The sequence below is a fragment of the Saccopteryx bilineata genome, chromosome 12, assembly GCF_036850765.1.
Source record: "Saccopteryx bilineata isolate mSacBil1 chromosome 12, mSacBil1_pri_phased_curated, whole genome shotgun sequence".
Lineage (NCBI taxonomy): Eukaryota > Metazoa > Chordata > Mammalia > Chiroptera > Emballonuridae > Saccopteryx > Saccopteryx bilineata.
The window spans coordinates 45,200,825-45,226,527 of record NC_089501.1 but is presented as its reverse complement, the minus strand read 5'-3'; the positions used below and the strand labels follow the sequence as shown (position 1 = coordinate 45,226,527).

At 41.8% G+C, this 25,703-nt stretch overlaps 1 protein-coding gene across 1 annotated transcript in view; it reads right to left on the bottom strand.

Moving 5' to 3' along the window:
* CCDC170 (coiled-coil domain containing 170) overlaps window positions 1-7,170 on the bottom strand; it is a 106,605-nt gene extending 99,435 nt beyond the window's left edge. Inside the window, exon 1 of the mRNA XM_066247888.1 lies at window positions 7,078-7,170. Coding sequence (XP_066103985.1) covers window positions 7,078-7,134 — 57 coding nt within the window. The 5' untranslated portion in view covers window positions 7,135-7,170. The remainder of the gene's footprint in view (window positions 1-7,077) is intronic.
* Window positions 7,171-25,703: the final 18,533 nt, after the last annotated feature.

Genomic DNA, 25,703 nt, shown 5'->3' with positions numbered 1-25,703 from the left:
GAACTTAAAAAGACGAGTGCGCTCATGGAAATCTCCAAAGCGCGCTTTGAATGACTGCAGGAGATTAGATGTGAAGCCTGCTAGCTGCTGGAGATCAAGATGTTGAGCGGGGTCACTTGCTGTGCATGCATCTTTAAACTCTCCCAGTTTTTCAAAGTGTAGTAAACGACCTGTTTCAATGTCCCTGATGAAGAGTTCCAGCTTGTTTTCAAATGCAAACACTGCTTGTTGAAGGGATAAGACTGTATTTCCAATGCCTTGCATTTTCACATTGAGCTGGTTCAGATGTTCAGTCATGGCCACGAAATAGTAGAACTTCAGGAGCCACTCAGTGTTAGCTAACTCAGGATGCTCGACATTTTTCATTTCAAGAAAAGTCTGGCCCTGGCCGGTTGGCTCAGCGGTAGAGCGTCGGCTTGGCGTGCAGGGGACCCGGGTTCAATTCCCGGCCAGGGCACATAGGTGAAGCGCCCATTTGCTTCTCCACCCCCCCCTCCTTCCTCTCTGTCTCTCTCTTCCCCTCCTGCAGCCAAGGCTCCATTGGAGCAAAGATGGCCCGGGTGCTGGGGATGGCTCCTTGGCCTCTGCCCCAGGCGCTAGAGTGGCTCTGGTCACAATAGAGCGACACCCCAGAGGGGCAGAGCATCGCCCCCTGGTGGGCAGAGCATCGCCCCTGGTGGGCGTGCCGGGTGGATCCCGGTCGGGCGCATACGGGAGTCTGTCTGACTGTCTCTCCCCATTTCCAGCTTCTAAAAAAAAAAAAGAAAAGAAAAGTCTGGATTTCGCTCAGACAAGCGCGAAACGGCTGAGTACGTTCCCTCTTGACAACCAACACACATTGCTGTGCAGAAGCAGGCCAGGATAATTATTCCCAACTTCATTCAGCAGTGTTTTAAACTGGCGATCATTTAAAGCTCGGGCAACTATAAAGTTGACCACTCGAATGACCAGCAACATCACCTCACCAAGCTGCCCACCACACATCTGAGCACAAAGCGCCTCCTGATGTAGGATGCAGTGAAAACTTAGGATGGGTCTCTTTTCATGTTCATGAAGAAGTGCTACAAATCCTCTGTTTTTCCCCACCATGCACGGAGCACCATCAGTACACACTGAAATAAGTGTATCCATTGGTAGATTTTTTTCTTTAGTGAACTCAGTGAAAGACTTGAATAAATCCTCCCCTCTTGTTGTCTCTTTCATAGGCAAAACAGCAAGACTTTCCTCACGTAGTGTGTCACTGACAGCATACCTTGCAATCACGCTGAACTGGGATAAATGGCTTACATCTGTTGACTCATCCAAAGCGAGAGAAAAGAATGGTGCTGAATTTATGTCCTTCACTTGTGTTGCCTCAATTTGATTTGCCATCATGATGGTACGATTGTGAACAGTTCTTGCCAGCAGAGGCATGTCTTTTATTCATTTATCTTGTCTTTATCCAAAAAGTCATCAGAAAGTTCATTGGCAACATCAAGCATGAATGTCTTGGCATACTCCCCATCTGTGAATGGCTTTCCGTTTCTCACAATTGCTAAAGCACCAGCAAAGCTAGCTGAAATCCAGTCACCTTGTTGGGTTCAAACACGAAATTACTGCTGACTAGCTTGTACTCTGCACAGTAGCTCTTGACATGCTTTCTTCCTGCTGTCCCCCACTGGATACTTCAATGTAAATGTAGTATGGCGTGTATCGAAATGCTACTTTATATTTGACCATTTCATCGATGCAATTTTATCATTGCATATTAGACACACCGCAGAACCTGCTCTCTCCACAAAGGCGAATTCCTCTGTCCATTCCTGCTGAAAAGTACGATAATCCTCATCTTTTTTCTTTTAGCCATCTTCTTCATCAAAAGGGTTTCTGCAATTAGCTAGCTTACTACTTGATTAAAAGGAGGGAAGTTTACTTCCTGACCTCACAACGACCCGTGTACTTTACGCATTATCCAATAAAAATTTGGTGTTGTTCTGGAGGACAGCTGTGATTGGCTTCATCCAGCCACCCGCAACCATGAACATGAGCGGTAGGAAATGAATGGATTGTAATACATGAGAATGTTTTATATTTTTAACATTATTATTTTTGTTATTAAAGATTTGTCTGCGAGCCAGATGCAGCCATCAAAAGAGCCACATCTGGCTCACGAGCCATAGGTTCCGACCCCTGGTTTAGTGGGTGCAGCGTTTCAGTTCTGCAAGATGAAAGAGTTCGCGAGATGAATGGCAGTGATGGTTACACAACAATGTAAATGTACTGAATGCCACTTAAATATGGTTAAGATGGTAAATGGTATATTTATCATAATTTCTTAAAAAGTTGAAATGGTGGGGAAAGAAAGGGAAAACTAACTTTACTTCCTTCATAATTATATCTAAGTCCTTTGCTTTGAGGAAATGTAGCTGTTGACAGACTGTGTTGCTATTTACATTTGCTTCTCTTAAGAACTCCAGCAGTTATTCTAAGTAACCAGGCTTTTACAGAGAGGAAATAAACTTGCTCAAATTCCCAGCAATGGTATGCGTTGGAGCCATAACTGTGGTTAGTTCAGGTCTTACAGGAATGTAGATATGTAAAAATACAGACATAGCAAAGTCTTTTTTTTTTTTCCTTAGGTGAGAGAAGGAGATAGTGAGGCAGTGAGGCAGACTCCCACATATGCCCTGATCAGAATCCACCCAGCAACCCCATCTGGGGCCAATGCTTGAGTACCGAGCTATTTTTAATGCCTAAAGCTGATGCACTTGGACTAACCAAGCTATCCTCAGCACCTGGGGCCACGCTGAACCAATCAAGCCACTGGCTGCAGTAGAAGAGGGAGAGAAGGGGGAAAGGGAGGGAGAGAAGCAGATGATTGCTTCTCCTATGTGTCATGACTGGAAATTGAACCCCCAATATCCATACATCTGCCAATGTTCTATCCACTGAGCCACCAGCCAAGTCCAGACATAGCTTCTGAGACCCAAGCCAGGCACTTTTTACCAAATGACTGCTACAGCTTTTGGCTGACTGGTATTACTTTATATGCTTTGGTTACTCTTTCCAGCTTCTGTATCTTACTGCATGGCAAAGTCAGACAGTCCACTGAAGGCTGCATTTATAAATTTCCCCAAGCATGTTTCTGTCCTGCATGCTTGAGCAGTTACACTCTAGTTCACATGATTTTGCCCTTAGTACTGTGCAACACATGTTCTAGCCTAGGAAAGCTCTGCTGATATAGTCAAAGGCTATCCCTGTTGTGCAATTTCATCTGTTCTTCAATGCATCATGGTGCGGTAGGAAAAGGACTCAGCTCTCAGAGGAAGATATTTAGTCCCCATCCCATCATTAGCTATTTAAGTGAGGCATTTCATCACTTACTTAGTGGGAAATTCCTGTCTTGCCTACCTGACTTACAAGACTGTCTCAGATGAAGTACTTTGTAAACTGAAAAATTAATTGGAATAAATTGCTAGTCTTTCTGTTTCTACTTTTATTCTCAATAAAATATAGGTCTTTGAGGTCAATTAAAATCTTAGGTGTGGTAGATATTTTCCTTTATATAAGCAGTAAAATTTCCCTTAAAATATATCTCAATATGAATCAATAAGATTACTCTATATGATCGCTTTTTTTTTAATAATTTTATTTTTTTAATGGGGTGATATCAATAAATCAGGATACATATATTCAAAGATAACAAGTCCAGGTTATCTTGTCGTTCAATTATGTTGCATACCCACCACCCAAAGTCAGATTGTCCTCTGTCACCTTCTATCTTGTTTTCTTTGTGCCCCTCCCCACCCCCTTTCCCTCTCCCATTCCCCACTCCCCCCCCCCGTAACCACCACACTCTTATCAATGTCTCTTAGTTTCACTATTATGTCCCACCTACGTATGGAATAATACAGTTCCTGGTTTTTTCTGATTTACTGATTTCACTTCGTATCATGTTATCAAGATCCCACCATTTTGCTGTAAATGTTCCGATGTCATCATTTCTTATGGCTGAGTAGTATTCCATAGTGTATATGTGCCACATCTTCTTTATCCAGTCATCTATTGATGGGCTTTTTGGTTGTTTCCATGTCCTGGCCACTGTGAACAATGCTGCAATAAACATGGGGCTGCATGTGTCTTTACGTGTCAATGTTTCTGAGTTTTTGGGATATATACCCAGTAGAGGGATTGCTGGGTCATAAGGTAGTTCTATTTTCAGTTTTTTGAGGAACCACCATACTTTCTTCCATAATGGTTGTACTACTTTACATTCCCACCAACAGTGGATGAGGGTTCCTTTTTCTCCACAGCCTCTCCAACATTTGCTATTACCTGTCTTGCTAATAACAGCTAATCGAACAGGTGTGAGGTGGTATCTCATTGCCATTTTGATTTGCATTTCTCTAATAGCTAAAGAAGATGAGCATCTTTTCATATATCTGTTGGCCATTTGTATTTCTTCCTGGGAGAAGTGTCTATTCATATCCTCTTCCCATTTTTTTATTGGATTGTTTGTTTGTTTGTTGTTGAGTTTTATGAGTTCTTTGTATATTTTGGATATTAGGCCCTTATATGATCACTTATTGATTGCTAAAACTTATTTTTCCACAGAAACATCACCAATAGTTGGAAAAATTGACATCATGTAACTCCTGGTGGGATGCACTGAGACACATCACCTAGTATTCCACCAAAAAATCTAATCATAGAAAACAGTCAGATAAACCTATTCCACAAGTGACCCAGATTCTGTAAAAACTATCAGTATCATCTAAGACATAGAAAGGCTAAGGGACAGCATGCTCTGGATTTACAGAGACTAGAGACACAACTAAAGACACTGTGTGTTCCTAAAATGAAAAATAATTGCGGTGAATGCCATGATTGGGACAACTGGCAAAATTTTAGCTGATAGTGTACATTAGATAACATTATTGCAATAATGTTTAACGTCCTGAATTTGATCGTTATATTTTGGTTAGAGAATGTCCTTTTTCTTTTGAGCTTCTGAGGTGGAGGGTCCAGGGAGCCCTCCTCAGTGCCCAGGGCCAACACGCTAAAATCAATCAAGCCATAGATGTAGGAGAGGGAGAGAGAGAGAAAGAAAGAGAGAAGGGGGAAGGGTAGGGGTGGAGAAGCAGATGGTCACTTCTTCTATGTGCCCTAACAGGGAATCAAACCCAGACATCCACACGCCAGGCAGATGTACTACCACTGAGCCGACCTCCCAAGGCCAAATGCCCTTGTTCTTAAGAGATACACTCTAGAACAGGAGCCAGGAACCTTTTTTGGGCCATGGACCGGTTTAATGTCAGAAAATATTTTCACGGACCGGGCTTTAGGGTGGGACAGATAAATGTATCACGTGACCGAGACAAGCGTCAAGAGTGAGTCTTAGACGGATGTAACAGAGGAAATCTAGTCATTTTTTAAAAATAAAACATCGTGTATGTGTGCATATACACTATGGAATACTACTCAGCCATAAGAAATGATGACATCGGAACATTTACAGCAAAATGGTGGGATCTTGATAACATGATACGAAGTGAAATAAGTAAATCAGAAAATAACCAGGAACTGCATTATTTCATACGTAGGTGGGACATAAAAGTGAAACTAAGAGACATTGATAAGAGTGTGGTGGTTATGGAGGGAGGGGGGAAAGGGAGAGGGAAAGGGGGAGGGGGAGGGGCACAAAGAAAACTAGATAGAAGGTGACAGAGGACAATCTGACTTTGGGTGACGGGTATGCAACATAATTGAACGACAAGATAACCTGGACATGTTATCTTTGAATATATGTATCCTGATTTATTGATGTCGTCCCATTAAAAAATAAAATTATTAAACTACACAGAAAAATAAAATAAAATAAATAAATAAAACATCGTTCAGACTTAAATATAAATAAAACGGAAATAATGTAAGTTATTTATTCTTTCTCTGTGGACCGGTACCAAATGCCCCATGGACCGGTACCGGTCCGTGGCCCGGGGGTTGGGGACCACTGCTCCAAAATATTTAGGGATAAAAGGTCATGATGTTAGTGATTTACTTTCATTGGTTCACCAAACAAATATAAATAATAAAAAATACTACATATGTATGTATGGGTTAACATTCTTTGGGGCGGGGACTTACATTCTTAATTCACAGAGGAAACCATATTGGGATAAAATATGCAAAAATGTCAAATGAAAGACATATTATTAGTATTTGTACAAGACAGTACTAATTTTCCACAAACACGCCAAAAATCAGAGAAATCTGAATATAGGTCAGATGTAAAGCACTATTGGGTAAGATATCAGTAAGGCAATAATCAAAGAGGCTGAATATTAGAAGTCCTGTAGCACCGTGGAGAACCCACCTCATGTTTTGAACACGAGAGTGTCCCCAGGGACTTCTGTGGTCAGTGTAGCTAGGCTGAGGACATCTCTCAGGATAGATATTAAGCTGAACACAGTTCCCACGTCTCTAGCAACCGCCTCACACTCTGCTTGCTGGGGTCCTAACACCAGGACCAGAAGGGGATAGCAACCTAGGCTGAGCCAGCCAGAAGTGTGAGCGTGAGTGGTAATATAACTGGTGCCCAAAACGTCTCCTAAGTACCTCCCAGGAGTAAATGAGTAAATGAATCCAACGACAGCTGAATTAACATGTCGGGTGCTTAGCAACAACAAAAAACGCCAGACTTTGCTCGGTACTGGCATTAACCCTATGCCCCCTCAGATTTTAAAGGAACTGCTCTAAAGCATGTCTTAGCTAACTAGTGAAAGGATTACTTGCTACTAAAGGTGGTGGGCAAAGGCAGGAGGGGTCCATAGGAGACGGACACACTGCTGAAATACATGGTCGGAGAAGCAAAGGGGTGCAGCCTAAAATTCAGACGCTCTCCACAAACTCAGGCCCGGCCCCTAACTTCCGAGATGAACCAGCCGCTGGCAATACCGGTGAATTTCCAGGCGAGGACTCGCGAACTCCGACCTCCCACGCATCCCATTAGTTCGCGCACCCGGGCCCCCAGGCCGGGCTCCGGCGTTAGGGAGGCGGCCCGCCACCCCCGCGCGCACCAGCGGGCCAGGACCGTACCTCGGGCGCCGGCGGCGCGGCGGCGCTGGTCGGGTCCCGGCGCCTCGGGCGGCTCATGCCGGCTGGAGCCCCGGGGCGCGCTCGGCCCGGACCGCGTCCGCGGAGCGCGAGGCTGCGGCGTCGCGAGCGGCCCGGCGCGTCTCCCGTGGCAACCGGTAAACACGCCGGGCGGCGGCGAGGCCCGGACGCTGGCGGCTCATCTGTGACCCCTGGGCCCGCGGTGCTGCTAACCAGCAGGGTGGCCCGACCACCTTCTGCCTCTGGGTCGTAGCCGGGGGGGGGGGGGGGGGGGGGGGGGGGGGGGGGGGGGGGGGAGGGCGACCCCAGTCCCCCTGAGGGTGTCTCCTCTTCGGGGCTCCCATCTGGCCAGGCCGACGCTCAGCTGAGCGACCGACATTTGCCAGAGCGACTGGCGGACAGCGGGGTTGGAGGTTCGTCCTCACGGAGAATTCCACCCCAAGAGCAACCACAGACTTTGTCCTTATGTCGTGGGGTGGGGACCAAGTGACAGCGAGTGGGCAATGTTAACAGCGCTGGCGCGTGCAAGGTGTGAAAACATGTTAACGCAAAGGTGAAAGAGCATTTACGTAGTGCTTACTGTGTGCAAACGGAGAAGGAGCATTTACATAGCGCTTACTGTTTGCAAACACTTGTATCAATACTTCAAGCACCAGGGCCAGCTGCGCGGTTGCACGAGGGTCCGGAGCTGGTTTACTGGTCTCCTGCCCCAGGCTTGGAATTCTTCCTGGCCTGACCTGTGATGCCGCAGAGAATAAAGTGCCACCTGGAAGACTGAGGTCTCCGGTTCTAAACCCTAGACTTGCCGGGTCAAGGCACATATGGGAGTTGATGCTTCCTGCTCCTACCCCCTTCTCCCCTTCTCCTCCTCTCTTTCTCTCTCTCCTCTCTCTAAAAATGAATAAATAAAAATCTTAGAAATTCTAGAAATTCTTATATATACATAACACGTAGATACAAATAGCAGGACCGCAAATCCCAGAGGAGAGGGGGAGAGAGTCAGGGGAAGGGGGACAAAGAGGATGTAATGGGGAGTATGTTGTCTGGGGTGAGGGTGTTATATTGAGTGGGACACCTGAATCCATGTTAACACAATAAATTTATTTTTAATTTTTATTTTATTTATTCTTTTTTTTTTTTTAGAGAGGAGAGAGAGGGAGAGAGGGAGACAGAGAGGGAGAGGGAGGACAGAGAGACAGAGAGAGAGAAGGGGGAGGAACTGGAAGCATCAACTCCCATATGTGCCTTGACCAGGCAAGCCCAGGGTTTCGAACCGGCGACCTCAGCATTTCCAGGTTGACCCGCTTTATCCACTGCGCCACCACAGGTCAGGCCAACACAATAAATTTAAATTTTTAATTACAAAATTTTAAATGTTATATTATTTCACATGGAAATGAAGTTTAAGAAATTAAGAAAAATTTTTTAAATTTCTAGAAATTCTTCCTGATCTCGTACATTTTCATATAGTGTGGGCTCCACGAATTCTGTGGCCTGTCCTGGTGAGCATTCTTCCATTCACCTTTCCCAACAACACTGCAGGGAAATGTAAGTAATAGTAACAGTGGTGTTAGCAGCAGCCAGAGCTGCTAATTACGAAACCGGTGTTTTTATAAGAGCTGTTGTACGTGCTTTCCAGGTATAACCTCATTACAGTAAACAAGAATACGAAGTGGATATTAGGATTAGAGAGTTTTAAGATGAGTTACTACCGATCACATGGAAATAAAATAAATTGTCCTAGGGTTGTATGCCTAGGACAATCAGAGGCAAAATAAAGGTCAGACCCTAGCCCCTAAGACTAAAGCACAGAGAAGGTGAGTAACCCACATTCGCCTCTCTTTAAGGCTGTTGGTAGACCTCTGTACAGCTCAGAATCAGACTCGACAGCTTTCCAGACATTGATATGCGTGCATTGTTGTGTCTGAGATTTCCTTGTCCTTGACCATAGCTTTTGATTTTACAGCAACATTGCCACCTATCCAAGCCAGACTCAGCTCAATGCTTTCACTTGAAGCAACTTTCATAAATCTCCTATTACGGAATGGTTTGTAGTAAACACGTTTTCAGGGTGCAGTTTTCCCTTGCAGCAGAATCACTACACACTTGTTAAATTGTCAGTGACAGGACACTCTGCCCGAGGAAACACAACAGCTGATTAAAGCTCAAGGCACCTGGAGGAGAACCACCCTGAGAAAGTCCCTTCCCTGTGAAGTCTACATCCAATAGTTTTAGAATTCAACTTTATAAAGTCTAATTCTAGTCATTCTGATCAACTTGACAACTCTTCTTCATGACAATAGAACGTATGAATTCAGTCTTTAAAAATCAGTGTGGCTGATGGATGCATTGACTGGATGGAAGGAACCTTCCCCTGATGTATATCAAATCATCACGATGCACATTTTAAATATCTTACAATCTCATTGGTCAGTTATACCTCAATGAAGATGAAGAAACCCCTACACACAATACAGAAAAAATTTAATCAGTGTTAGAGGTTTTTCTCTATGCAAAAGCAATGCACTTTTGTGCCAAATAGAAGCAGAAAAAGTCCTTGGCCTGACTCCTCCCCAGAAACCTTAGAACTTTCTGGAATGTCAGACATGAGCCAAGTGAGTCTTCAAGGAAGCATCCGGTGATGTGTCCTTTGAGAGCTGAGAAAGAGGACTCTTGAGTGCAGATATAGGTCTGAGCTGCACCCTAGGAGGGACTAGTCTGGGGCCAGCCTGCACTATGAGAGTAGAACATGCAGGCTGGCAGTGTGTGTGTGTGGGGGGGGGGGGGTTTGGTCTGGTGACAGTTCAAGCAAGGGAGGGAAGTGAGAATGCACAAAGCGAGTGCCAGCCCAGATTCCTCACAAAGCCACATGTATGGGCAGTTTATCATGATCCACAACACCCAGTACAGACTTCTATTTTCCTTTATAATGGCAACCAAGACAGAAGCTCCCAGCTGTGTGACCTCGTACACCTCCTTATATTTATACTCCTAGTACACCACTTCCTTACAGAAGAAGGATGGTCCAAACTAGGTGCCAGGCTGGGTTTGGATCATGCAGTATAGAAACACTTCCATTGGCCATGATTTTGAAGAACAGCATTATGAATGCTGAACCAAAGGAGGACAACAGGGCCACCGCTGATGTGATGCATTGCTGGAGACAGACAGGAGGCAGGGGGCCTGTGGGCAGAGGCTGTCACAGGCCAGGTGAGAGCAGGGACAGGTGGGAATGCGTGCATGAGGGTGGGAGGTGGCAGATTTCAAGGTGGAACCAAGTGGAGTCTGAGGTTAGCAGCCAGGCTGGAAGCCCACTGAGGCGGAAAGGCAGCAAGGAGGTGGAAAGGAGGAGGGAGAAGAGAGACCGAGAGAGTTCAACTTGGGACAAATTTAGTCTGAGGTGCTGATAGGGGAAAGCAAACATATTTTGCAGTTTGGAAACAGGAAATCCTGGGCATATCCAGCTGACACCAGAATTTCCAGCTTATTCTGCTATCATGTTAAATTTTATTCTGAAATACATTTTTAAACCTGGTATGCTGACACATATGCAAATAAACATGGTATCTGAGACAAGATAAAAATGCCTCCCAAGCAGCTCTGGAGAGCAATAAAGAACTATCACTCTTCTGGCCCTCAGGCTTTTAGTTTGGGGCTTTCTTGTTTGCTTGTTTGCCTTGCCAATATACATGCTTCTCATAAGAAAATGTATAATATGATAATGACTTTGGGGGCCATTAACATATACTTGGACACCTATCACTGAAAGCACTCCTAAGACATTTTAGTTGTCTATGGATGGTTTTTAAAGACCGTGTTGGTTTGAAATATTTTCTTAAGCAACTGAAGAAAATGCTGCCAAAGATAGCAAACAGCTCCTTGAATCATCTAACGCAGCGGTTCTCAACCTGAAAAATACATATAATATATAATACACAGGGGTCGCCTAAAGCCATCGGAAAATACATATAATATATAATATGTATTTTATATACATATTATATATTATATGTATTTTCCGACCCCTGTGTATTTTTCGATGGCTTTAGGCGACCCCTGTGTTTTGGTCGTTCGACCCCCGCCGGGGTCGCGACCCACAGGTTGAGAACCACTGATCTAACGGAAGAGTCTTTGGTGAAATATAGACCACCACAGTCTACTGCTGGCGTAACTGACAGAGCATTGAGGCTTTAAAGACAGTTACCCTTGCTTGCACTTGGTTCACTTGTGCTGATCTCTATTTGATCTCTGGAAGAAAAGTTTTCTCTAGCGATGATTTTAGTTTTATCAATTTGTCCTAGTACTACCCTGTCCCTTATTTGGTCTAAACAATTTATCAATGTCACTTTCAAAGAGCTTCATAAATTTACAGACATTCATTTTTAAAGTCCTTTTTTTTTAATTCCCCAATTCATATGACTGTTGACAAAAGATCTTATACCTAAAATAAATGTGGATCATTGTATAACTTTACTATAGGATAAACTCAGAGAACCACTGAAACCTCCTTTATGGAAAATGACCAACTTAAGGACCTTCGGAGTGTCATTGTTAAATTACAAGATTCTTTTCAAGAGCAAAACTCTTATCAAAAATTGAAAGTACCTTAAAAATATTTTAGCTGAGTAAATATAAGTTCCTGAAAAACATCCATGACAATACATATTTTCTGGACTTATAGGATTTGTATTTGACTTTAAACTCTACAAGTTTTAATCTATATTTTCTCAACTAGTCAAAAAGATTCATTGTACATAATACCATCCTTCCTGGCCTTACTGAAGGGATCTTTCCATAGTAAACTTGCAAATTTAAAATTAATATTTTAGGAAAAAAACTGGAGGGATTAACTGGACAATCAATGTTAATATTTTTCTATTCTAAGGGGCGAGAGTACCTTCTGGCAAACTGTCAGAAGAACCACCTCACCATGTGTCTCTTCATTAAGAAAAAAGATGTCAACCAATCAGGGGGATTTCAGGAAGTCTGGGGTGAAGTGAGTGCCCTAAAGGTCTCTTGGATTCCCCTCTCCTCCACACCCCTTGTGGTTAGCTATTTTCAGACCAATGCAAGAATTATGTTTCTAAAACCTAAAATCTGATTAGATTCTCATTCTAAAACTTTCAAAGAAACCCCACTGTCTATTGGAAAAGAGGGAGCGTTTCATCATATACCTTTTTTAAAAAAAAATAATTTTCAACCCTGGCCAGTTGGCTCAGTGGTAGAGCATCGTCTTGGCTTGTAGATATCCTTGGTTTGATTCCCAGTCAGGGCACACAGGAGAAGTGCCCATCTGCTTCTTCACCCCTCCCTCCTCACTTCTCTATCTCCAACTCTCTCTTCTCCTCTCCTCCTGCAGCCATAGCTCAGTTGGAGCTAGTTGGCCCCAGGTGCTGAGGATGGCTCCACGGCCTTGCCTCAGGCACTAAAATAGCTCAGTTGCCAAGCAATGGAGCAGCAGCCCAGACGGGCAGAGCATCACCTGGTAGGGGACTTGCCAGGTGGATCCTGGTCAGGGCGCATGTGGGAGTCTGTCTGTGCCTCCCCGTCTTTCACTTAATAACAAAAATTTTCATAGGTTATTTTTCCTCCTCAAATCAATTCTTCTGAGGTGGGTATTATTACCCTGTTATGACAGGTGTGAAAACTAAAGTTCAGAGAGCTTACACACATTCACATCACATAAATGGTACTACAGGTCTTTCAAGGGAGGCCTCCAAGTTCTCTACTCTGTCATCCATATTATCCAACAGTATTTCTCAAAAGTTGAACCCATCCGCTCTGCTGGCTGTGTTTCCTCTATGTGACCTGTGCTGCAGCCCAGGCTGCCATCAAGGGTTGGTCAGGCTGTGCCCCGCACAAGAGCACCACCTGGAAAGGGACAATATCCACAATGGAGACTTCCTTGCTATTTTGTTTTCTTTGTTAATTTATTACACTTTCATTGATTTTAAAATATATGATTTATACATTTATTATGACATTGTTTTTCAACTCATAGAACAAAAGTATCTTTCCTAAAAGGGTAGATATATACCAGCTGCTTGGATTACGAAGTAAGAACAAGTTTGATAATAATATCTAAAACAACTTGGGTTTCAACAAGTATTGACAACGATGTGGAGAAAAGGGAACCCACATGCACTGTTGGTGGGATTGCAAATTGGTGTAGCCACTATGAGAAACAGTAGGAAGGTTCCACAGAAAATTAAAAATAGAATTACCATACAACCCAGCTACCCCACTTCTGGGTATTTATCCAAAGAAATCCGAAACATTAATTTGGAAAGCTATGTGCACCCCTATTTCATTACAGCATTATTTACAATAGCCAGGTATGGAAGCAACACCAGTACCCATCAACAGACAAGTGGATAAAAAAGCTGTGGGACCATGGAATATTAGACCATAAAATACTACCCAGCCATAAAAAATGAAATCTTACCATTTGTGACAACATAGATGGACCTAGAAGGTATTATGCTAAGTGAAATAAGTGAGACAGAGAAAGACGAACACTATATGAGTTCACTTGTAGAATCAAGTAAACAAAACAGAAACAAACTCATAAATCAGAGAACATAGGGCTAGTCGCCAGTTGGGAGAGGAGCTGAAGAGTTAGGTGAAAAGGGGGAAAAGATTAAGTACAAATTGACGGTGACAAAATAATCAGGGGCTGTAAACTACAGCTCGGGAAATATAGTCAATAACATTGTAATAACTATGTACAGTGGATACCAGACTTATCGGAGGGTCATTCTGTAAGTTATATAAACGTCTAACCATTATGCCGTATACCTGAAACTAATATAATATTGAATGTCAACTGCAATTGAAAAAGGTTTTTAATTTTTAATAAAATAAAATAGAACTTGGGTGTCTAAATAAAACATTGGTTTTCTGACACAGTGATCAGTGCATGTCCTTAAGTTTTATAAATACAGTCAATTCTCATTTTTTGTGAATTCATCCACTCCCTGAAATTTATTTGCAACCCCAGGTCTACAGTCATGACACTTTCACGGTCGTTCGCAGACACATGCAGAGTGGTGACCAATCTGAGTCACTGGCGTGCAGGTTCCCACTGAGGTCAAACCAGGCGACGCTCTGCCATCTGGTTTCAACTCCTCCCTAAGCAAGGTCTGGTTCGAGAGCTATTCAGTGCAACATTCTTTTCTTTTTGCATTTTTGGGGGGTGATTTCTCTGTTTAAAACGCCTCCACTCATAGTGCTGAAGTTCTTTCTGTCTAGTGCTCCTAAGCATAGTAAGGCTGCAACGTGTCTCATGGAGAAAACAGTGTTAGGTCAGCTCCACTGAAGCCTGACTCGAGTACTGTTGGCTGTGAGTTCAACGTTAATGAGTCAACAATATATTTCAAAGTAAGTGTCTTTAAACAGAAATGCACGTAAAACAAGGTTATGTATTGATCGGTCAATGAAAACGCTGTGACCAAAAGCTAACACTGTATTTTTCCTAGGAACAAGGGTTCAGTATTTGCTAGTGCAGCATTCGAAGCAACTTTAGAAAATAACTACAATGAATAACAAAAATCTACTGTACTCCACTGCAACTAGTCACTGATTAAATCTGACATTCACACCAGTTTGTATAATCTGTTTATTATACAGAATGGTGGGTATCTTTGAGATCCCAATTTAAATCTATGTTTTCATTATAAATACAATTGCTATTAAATAATATTTAATAATGCAGTAATTAAATAGAATAAGCCAATTGGACTTTCAACCAATTCAGGTATACAACCATATAATATGTTTTTTAAATTATATGTTCTTGTCAAAAACTATCCACCTGAAGTAAAAACAGATTTTCCAAAACACTCTACTGGTTCAAAGTTTTGGAAATCGGTCACATGACAAAATGATGAAAAAAAACTTTGTGAATCTTGGTTTTTTTTTCTGTCTCATAGTATTTTTTCATTCTATATTTGAAAATCTTTGGGATAAAAATAATGAAGGAAAGAATAAAAATGAATTCAAGGATTTGCAGCATTTATCATGCATTTTAAAAAGCAGGCCAAATGTTACTTCCAAAATAATAATTTTTAAATGGATTTGCTCTGTATTAAGTTGGTATGGTTTTTTAAATAAAACTAATAGTATCAGAAAAAGAAAAGAGGAAGGGATCAAACTTCAGTGTGCATAATGCCTTTGAAAGCATCAAAGAGATTATGAAATTCTTTGAAGAAAAATGAAGCCACGATGCCTACAAAAATATCTGTGGTTGTTATAAAGCAATATAATCTTTAAAGGAGAGGTTTACAATGTTGAGAGAATATCGCTGCTATATCACATCAGTAGATATAGTACTGAAAAATTAGACTTGCACCATGTAGTTGGCACGTTTTTCCCAGAAAAAAACCAACCCTGGGTGCCAGGTGGGTACCGGAACTATCGGGGGGAACACTTTGTAAAGTATATGATCGTCGAACCACTGTGCTGTACACCTGAAACTAGTATGAAATAATATTGAATGTAAATTGTAATTGAAAATTTTTAACAAGCAAACACTATTTTTAGGTAGCGGAAAATAACCAAATACCCAGTGAAAAGTTTGTAGGATCAAGCATTTCCCCTGCTTTAATAAAGTTGGCAATCACAGACGTATTCTTAATTGAAATCATATCATAGATAAAATCTCGTTCTTTTTATATATGAAAAAATAAAAGGCACTGGTATAGTATGAACTTCGGTGAGAGATCATGTCCTTTTAAAAAAATACTAAAAGTCCTTGAATTTATCCCTGGACTTGGAGTCCTCAAACAGTGGTTAAGTGGCCAGACCCTGGAGCCAGGCAGGCTGAGATGAAATCCTGGCTTTGCCATTTCCTAGCCTTGTGATCTTGGGCAAATTGGGCCACCTCCTTGGGGCTCTTTCCCCATCGGGACAGCAGAGGTAATAACAGTGCTTCACTAAGGGTTGCTACAAGCATTGCATGAGTTAACACAGGTGAAGGGCCCAGTACCGAATCTGCAACAAAGTACAGAGTAAGTGCCAGCTACTCAATTATATATTTTAAACACGGAGTAGCCTGACTAGGAGGTGGCGCAGTGGATAGAGTGTTGGACTGGGATGCAGAGGACCCAGGTTCAAAACCCCGAGGTGGCTGGCTTGAACACAGGCTCATCCGGCTTGAGCGCGGGTACCTGGCTTAAGTGTGGGATCATAGACATGACCCCATGCTCGCTAGCCTGAGCCCAGAGGACGCTGGCTTAAGCAAGCAGTCACTCGCTCTGCTGGAGTGACACCTCCCCCCCCCGCCCCCGCAGCTCTGCTGGAGCGACACACACCCCCCGCCCCCCGCCGTAAAGGCACATATGAGAAAGCAGTCAATGAACAATTAAGGTGCCACAACAAAGAATTGATGCTTCTCATCTCTCTCCCTCCCTTCCTGCCTGTCTGTCCCTCTCTCTGTCTCTGTCAAAAAAAATTTTTTTAGCCCTGACCTGTGGTGGCGCAGTGGGTAAAGCGTCAACCTGGAAATGCTGAGGTTGCCGGTTCGAAACCCTGGGCTTGCCTGGTCAAGGCACATATGGGAGTTGATGCTTCCTGCTTCTCCCCCCTTCTTTCTCTCTCTCTCTCTCTCTCTCTCTCTCTCTCTCCCCACTCTCTATAATGAATAAATAAAAAATCTTTAAAAAAAAATTTTTTTTAAATCACAGAGTAAAAAATTCCCAAACAAGACACTAACACTACCAAAAAGGATTAGGAAAACAAAGTGTTTACTCTTGTTCTAAATTACTCAGAACTTTGAAAGATGGTAGGCTTTAAAAAAAATTTTTTTAGACTACTCAGTATATGATAACAAATTCTTAAAGCTTTTTCCATCCTGTTGTAAAGTAAGAATGTTAGGAAGGCTTGCAGGTAGTAACTGGAAGCAACAGAAGTGCCTCATCTCCAAGAACCAAAACAGGGCTCTACAGACACCTTAGAAAGACACCACTTCCCCAGCCAGACAGCCTGCGCTCAGGAGAATACATTAGCACATATGAAAAAGGACTGTGGTGATCGCAAGTGAGGTCATTGCACAATGGAAGCTCCAGGGAAAAGCGGCAGACCTCAAATGTTAATGTCTTGTCCAGTTTATAACTTTATTTCTCATCTCAATTAATAAATACGCTTTCAGATTTTTAAAGATCAAGGTTCTCCACTCAAAGCCTGAAAGCCTGTGACCGTGAAGTCGCCCTCGGGGAAGTCATCTTCCCTCAGAATCCTCATCTGTTCACAGCATGTGTCCAGAGCATTCAAGAGAGCAGGACCATGGGAGCCCGATGTCACCAGATGTCCAGTTGGGATTACTCTGAGAGATGAAAAATAATTGCATATTTTCTGCTTCTTCTTTGCTCCCACAAGTGGGGGTTTTTGAAGGACCCACGTTAAAAATCCCACCAAAAAATATGATAATTTGCCAAACATTCCATTAAAATCAACTTTTAAGAGCAAATGTGTCTTCTAAATTAAGCAACACATCAGCTTCATCTGGACCTTTTAAACGTCTTTATTATTTTGGAAAATCTTATGGCTTTGGGTGGGGGAGTGTGGGATTTTCCTGACCCCATTTTAGACATGTTTTGGGTTTCTTTTCAAATTATGCCAACTTTCTTTCAAAAAGCAACAAATAATTCTTGTTTAAAAAAAAAAAGTCCATGGAAGTCGAGAGCGAAGACTATTCCTCGCATATTGCCTTTTGGCTTCTTGGTATCGGTTCTAACTTCCTGCTAAGGTTTTCTCAAAAGTATTCAAAAACATTTCGATGACAGGGCAGGCTACACTTTATTACAACTGAGGTTTAACCAATCCTATACATACCTATAAAGCGATCCTGATCTCAACAACATCACAAAAATAGTCTCCTTTCTGGAAAGAGATTTTATCTTCTGCTGATTCACCAATATGACCTCAATTAAAATACCCTCTTTATAAGCCTGCATTACTAGCCATAAATTTCCTTGGTCTATAAAACTGCCTCTAATAAAAGAGAAACAGAAGGAAGCAAGATACAGGAAGCCAAGTATTCAGTTAATCGTTTTTCAAAGAAATGAATACCTCAGCCTTCCCAGGGACAGATGTCTCTTGAGATAGTTCCTGAAAGTTTCATCATAGATACAGTACACTGATTTATGAGCGTGTACTGCCTTGATTTCATTTGCTAAATCAGCCACCACTACTATGAAAAGCGACCATAGAAGATTAGAACAATATTGCACACCTGTTCCTTCACAGCTGGAGCTACAGAAGCACCTGGTGATAGGTCGGGAAAGCCTTCGCAGGGGAAGGAAATTTTACCAGACGCCAAAAGGTAAAATGAGAAAACAGTAAGAATTTTTCTAATTCCTATGATATACGTTAGGCACAGCCACTTGGTAATGTACATGTAAACAAAACTCTCTGAATCCATCTCTATACACTCAAGTGTTCACACATGGTCACAAAAACTCAAACATAAATGTAGCTTGACTTGCCCCAAAGCCAACACTTAAATCTAGGGCCCAGGTTTATTATTTTCCAATTTTTATTTTGCAATTGTACATGTAACATAGACTGGTTAGCTGTTCACTAAACCTGGTTAGGTGTGGCCTTGAATTCCAGCCGTTGGTATGCAGACAGAATTATCTTACTGGTTTGGCTCATAGAAGCCTCAATTCTGTATGCTTTCTCTTTCTCCATCTGCTGGCTAGATCTGATTCCAGAACGACTTCCAATGCCACAAATAAAGGTGGGAGAGCCTCCATCGGCCTGGGTCCCTGAATGACAGCATGGAACCGATAAACCCCCCACCCCCCACACACACATCCCAGCCCACTGGACTTCAAAAGAGTACATTCTATTCTGCTAGCCACTGAGCTTTGGGTATTATCTGTTCTTACGGCTAACGTAACCTTAAATATACAATGCATCATTTTAAAAACAAATAAAATGAAACAAAGGAAAAAAAACAAAACATGATCCTGCTGAATTTTATAGGAGAATGTCAGAATCCCTTATTTAAATTTCAGCCTGTGCAACCTTCAGTAGCAAACTTCATCTTCCTTTCAGCTAGTTTTTTGCATTTATCTTCCTTCCATTTTGGTCTACCGTAGGTCTAGTTCAGACCCATATTACATGGCTGCTTCGCCTTTTTCTCCCCATCCCCCCAATCCATTCTGCGCACATGTTCTTAAGAGTCCATTCTCTATCTAGTCATACAAGTGGCCTTTACGGATTACATTCCTGAGCAGGTCACTCTGGCTTGAAACCCTCCAATGGCTGACCATCACACTTAGAATAATAACTCAAAGTCCTTTCAACGGTCCTCAAGACCCCACAGGACCTGGCCAGTCTCGCCACCACTCTGTCTACACCTCCTTGTTTTTCCTGAGCCATGGCAAGCATGTGCCCACCCTGGGGCTCTTTACCCCCACAGCTCCCTCCGGCTGGACCTCTCACTTCCCAGAGGGCTGCCCGGCTGCCTCCTGTATTTCACCGGGTCTGCAATAAAAGCTGCGACGCTGACGCGGCTCTCCCTGCCCACGCTGGCTCAGTGAGCCTCTCTCCCTCACCCCTCCAGCCGGGACACGTCCCTTTCTGACACACAATCACTCATAGACCTGTTTGTTTCCCCTCACTGGCCTAGAAACTTCTGGAGGGTGGATTTTTATCTTGTTCATTACCATACCCCAAACACTGAAAACAGTACCTAGCATGTATTTGTTGCTCAGTAAGTAAAGGTACAAATGAGTAAATTAATGAATTCCCCAGATAATTTGTAAAACCTGATTATTACTCTTTCTAGCTCAGAAAGATTCAGGTCCCAACATGATCAAGTCGTGGCTTTTTTGCAGCCCTGTTTCCTGGCTCAGACTCTCGAAATATTGACACACACAGCAACACGGATGAAGCTCAAAGGCATTATGCCAAGTGAAAGAAGCCAGTCTCCACAGCTTTCTATTGTATGACTCCATTTCTAGGACATTTTGAGAAGGACAAAGCTGTAAGGATAAAGCAGAGATCTGGCGTGCCAGGAGTTCTGGGTGTGGGCACAGGAGACTATAAAGGAACAGCAGGAGGGAAGGGAGTTCAGGGGGGCTGGGGGCCGTGCTAGAACGGCTCTGTATTCTAATTATGGCGGTCATTATATAAATCTATATGTGCGTGCAAAAATCATACAACTGGATCCCAAAGAAAAAAGTCAAATTTAGAATTTAAAAATCGAAAATTTAAATATGTAAAAAAAAAAAAAGTTAAGTCTTCTGGACCCTAAAATCCAGGAAAATGGAGTTTGCTCTTCTCCGCGCCTTGCTCTGACTTTCCTGCCAGGCCCCATCCTTCTCCACCAGCCCTCTGTCACTTCTCTTGTACCTCCTTCCTAAAAGCCTACCAGGTTCTCCGAGGGCAAGTCTCCTGCAACAGCTGAAGTGCTGATCTAAAACACCTCCCCTCCCCCGCTCCCGGGAGCGTTGATGGCTCCTGTCATCTAGAGCAGAGGTTTTCAAGCCTTTCCCCTCCCCAAGCCCATGAATCTTTGTTCAATTGGAGTCTTTTTCAGGAGCCCAGTATGCAGAACAGACCATTCTGGAGATTCCCCTGCTTCACCTAGTTGACTATGGGCGAGGTGCTAGAGTCCCACTAAACTGCCTCCCCAAAACCCCCGAAGTACTTCCACAGACCCCCCCAAAAGCCCAGAGAAGTGCAGGTTGAGAACCCAGTGGCTAATAAGATAATGTCTAACTTTTCACAGTGACATTTCTGATCTCTGAGAGATCTTACTATTTGTCCTAAAGAATTTATGGGACCACAGAAAGGGCAGAAGACTTAGAAGCTTTTGGGTTTGGGTTCCAATCCAGCCACTTACTATTGTAGATGTGTGGACCTTGTTAAACCTCTGTTGCCCCATACATAGATCAAGTTACAATAAAATAAAAGAGCACAGTATCTCATATTGCTCTCACAGTGACATAGTATGTGAATTCTTTCGAAAAGTATAAAGTGTTTTTGCAAAATGTATGATAAAGTATTATTATTATTATGGAAGGCAATGTAGGTGGTGGCAAAAACTGTGGGTCTGGGTCCCTTTGACCTTGTTCAAATACAGGCACTGCCACTTGCTACCAGCTGCTAAGTTTCTTATTCTCTAAGAGTCTATTCTCCTGTGTAAAATGGAGCAAGTGCAGCTCACACCTGGACACGGAAACCTCCAGAGGAAGAATCAGTGGAGAAGGGGGTGCTACCAACAAGGAAAGCAATGCTCAAGCAAGATGGCAGCTGTACCAGGAAAATACGGAAGAGAAAATGACTGTCACAGTCACTCAATAATGTCGGCTTCAGCCTGACCTGTGGTGGCGCAGTGGGATAAAGCCTCGACTTGGAACACTGAGGTTGCCGGTTCGAAACCTTGGGCTTGCCTGGTCAAGGCACATATGGGAGTTGATGCTTCCTGCTCCTTCCCCTTCTCTCTCTCTCTCTCTCTCTCTCACTCCTCTCTCTCTAAAAAAAAATCAATAAATAAAATGTTTAAAAAAAAAAAAATAATGTCGGCTTCAGTTTCTATCCTAGAGTCCCGTTGCTATGTGAGGTGCCTCAATATAACACAATATTCCTCCATCTCATGAAGAATTTTTTGTCTATTGTGTCTGCAGTCTATAATGAGGAAATTTTCAGTCAATTCTTGAACTGAAAATAAATTTTACTCTTTGGTTCTTACTTACCAACATGTTTATCCTCATGATTTGTCTTATAGAAACCACTTAAAATTTCCAAAATGGTGAGGGGAGGTAGAAGAGGGCATAGGGAGGAATAAATGGTGATTGAAGACTTGGGGTGGCACACACACAATACAATAGACAGATGATGTATTACAGAATCATACATTGACACCTATATAATTTTTTAACTCATGTTACCCCAATACATTCAATTAAAAAGAAATAAAGAAAACTTCCAAAATGTTTAAGATTGCAAGAGCACTTGGTCATAATATAATAGGGGCCATTGACCTTTGCAGTGTGGAGGTAGGAGTCAACATCTTATACATCATAATCACAAGGGAAATCAGCCAACCTTTCAATGGGTTAAACAGAGATTAATATACAAAAAAAAACTAGAATTTTCCATGAAGAAAAAAAATGGCACAAAGTAGAAAGAAGAATTTTCCACAATGGTAAAATGCCAACTTTTGTGCCAGAAGAGTAAATAGGATTGCCAGCCTTGGAGCATGGCAAAAAAACACAATTAGATCATGAAATCCTAGATAAAGCTAAGAGGGAGTTTACTGCTCATATACAAGCACATTAAGTAACAGAATTGAACTCCTAGCTAAAAAATTACAAAGTTAATTAGTAACAGAGCTGGGACGAATTCAGATTCCTTGCCCAATTTATCAACTCTTTGAATAAAAATCTACCTCAGATGAACAGTGACTAATGGGCTTCTCTAAGATCACCATTACTAGAGTTTCAAGCAGTTCAAACCACAATCCATTTGGGAACTGATGAGAAAGGACATAAAAATATAGAATTAAGGCATACTTTTACAGATTAATATAAAATTGAGCCTCATTTAATTTTAATTGACTTATCAGTAATGCTATCAAAGACTGGACAAGAAGTAGAATTATTTATATGAACAGATTTTGGATTTCACCAAGAGAAAAAAACAAGTTTGGGTTGGAAGAATGAGCCAGTTCATTCTCATCAAATCACTTCCATCTGTTCTCTGGAATAATTTCCCTTCAAAATAACTACCTACTGTTTTTCAGCTGGTTGGTGGCATGAAACACTAAGAGACATCCTTTCATTACTGGGTTTGCCGATGTTCAACCCTGTACATCAAAGTTTTTACAGAAGACTTCCTTTCTCAGTGTGGTGTTCAGCCTATTGTAGAATTCCATGAATTTGTATGTGTCCAAAGATAGGAAATACAAAAAAAACAACCTATTCTCACCCTCCCCCATTCTAAATCACTTTAAAACATAAAATTGATCTTTCAATGGGGTTTTTTTCTTCTACTGAGACTTCAATATATTATTAACTCCTAATATGCCTTATCCACATAGTCTAATGCTTACATTTCCACTGATAGTATGTAAACTCATTTTTAAAAAGAATTTCCTTACAAAATATGCTAATGACATAGTAACTTCAAAGAAAAGCCCTAACTTGAGTTTTGGAATCCACCAGATAGAAGTTTAAATTTTGGCTGTTAGTGAGTAGTTGAGTGGCCTTTTGTTACTTGAAATCACTGAGATTTGGTGTTTTTACATGCTTAACAAAACAAAAAAAATCACTTCTAGGATTTTTATGAGGATGTTATGCCACGTTATAAACACTTAATTTTGTGCCTAGAAAACAGTGCCCCATAAATGGTACATATTCTGATTAAAATGCCTTTATATAGGTTTGATATTCACTGATGGTGAATTATCATAAAAATTGAGACTCTGTGAAATAAATTGTTGAATGTTACTTCTAGTTTTATATTTTATTTTTTATTGAATTCACTGAGGTGACATTGGTTAGTAAAATTATATGTTTCAGGTGTACAGTTCTATAACACATCATCCGTATACTGTACTGTGTGTCCACCGTCCCAAGTCAAGTCTTCCTCAAGTATCCTTAAGCATCTAGCCTTATACTTAAACATCTCTTTCTGATTTCTGGAATGTTTAAAATATTTCAAGATAAGAAAAAAATTCCACTTTTTCATCTTTTCATTAAAAAAATAAAAAGCTCCTAATAACCAGGTCTGAAGGATGTGCATGTGTGAAATCCTTTCTTTCTTTCAAGGACCTCTGGAAGGCACCAAGCCGGAAAACAGAGGATTAGCATGAAGTGAAGTGTGAGATGGGAAGAACAAATGAAGTATATGTGTGTCCTCTCTGCTGAAAAAAATAAAAAATCTAACATGCCTTTCACCAAACTTCGTGAAAAGTAGGAAACTTGAAAGGAAAAAAATAAGAGCAGGTGTTAGTCTGCTTTTGCACCATGAACTTCCCCAAATAGAGTGTCTACATTTTTGACAGTGATAAAACAGTACTTCAAAACAGCTAAAACACCTGTAACATGATATGAAAAGATCGGTGGTTTCTACAGGTGACAAAGGTACAAGGACCGCTAATACTGGCTGAGATTCATGGCCCATATTCAAAATTAAGGAAATACTACATTTCAAGTTGATATTAATAAAAATTAAAAAATGTTTTCCCACATGACCAGATGGTGACACAGTGTATAGAGCATTGGACTGAGATGCAGAGGTCCCAGGTTCGAAACCCCAAGGTTGCTGGCTTGAGTGTGGGCTCATCTGGCTTGAGCGCAGGCTCACCACCTTGAGTGCGGGGTCACTGGCTTGAGCAAAGGGTCACTCGCTCTGCTGTAGCCCCCCAAGTCAAGGCACGTATGAGAATGCAATCAATGAACAACTAAGGAGCTGCAATGAAGAACTGATGCTTCTCATCTCTCTCTCCCTTTCTGCCTGTCTGTCCCTATCTGTCCCTCTCTCTCTCTCTGTCTCTGTCACCAAAAATTAAATTAAAAAAAAATTTCCCACCCAAGTTCACATACCAGCTGGAATCTGTCTGCTGAACACCTTGGACCCCAGTAGAATCTCTGAGCTGGAGACATACCAAACTTAACTTGTACCTTCTTAAATGTTAGAATTGGATCATTAATTTCTTTAAATTTTTCAATTATGATAAAAATTAAAATTCACAAAATAAGGAAACAAAAATTGCTTCTTTCCTTCAAGCAGAGGTTAAGCAAATGGAAAGAAATCATTTTTATTTTCTTACAAAGTTTCTAGTGTGACTTTTCTACATTGCTAAAATTCTATTTTTCTTGCACTTTTTCTGAATCTTTACTTTCAGATTCATATATTTTGATATACTTCTATGATAAACCGCTGTAGTATTGTTGTGTTGTATATATAAATGAAATTTCAGCCAAAAAGAATGAGGACGCTGTTTTATTGTCTTTGAGCTGTGCTTCATCACAGCAGATGCCAGAATCCTAGCTCCAGGGTAATGATTTTAAAGTTGAAGCCACAGTAATGCGCGCTGTCAACAATGAAAATTACACTCTGCCCGTTTTCCTCGCTGAAATCTCTGTACGGAATAGTACAAAAGAAAAACCTAGCCGCTTGATTATGCTAAAGGATCTCCCCCTTGTGCCTAAACTTTGTACTGAACTCAAGCAGGATTGAAAAGCATCAGCATGGGATGTGGTATGAATTAGAAGAGCAAGTTCCCTTCTTCTATAGAGCAATTACTCAGTATTGACAGTTTGGGGCTATAAGTCTAACACTAACACTATTTTAGGAGGACTAGAGTAATTGGGTGGCTTCAATAATTCAGTGACTGAAGGACCTGCAAATATTAATGGGTACTAAGTTGCCTGAAGATGTTCATTTCAGTTTTTTTTTTTTATAATAGCAAACATTTTGAACACTCTATCAGGCTTCCCCAAACTATGGCCCGCGGGCCACATGCGGCCCCCTGAGGCCATTTATCCGGCCCCCCCACACACTTCCAGAAGGGGCACCTCTTTCATTGGTGGTCAGTGAGAGGAGCACTGTATGTGGCGGCCCTCCAATGGTCTGAGGGACAGTGAACTGGT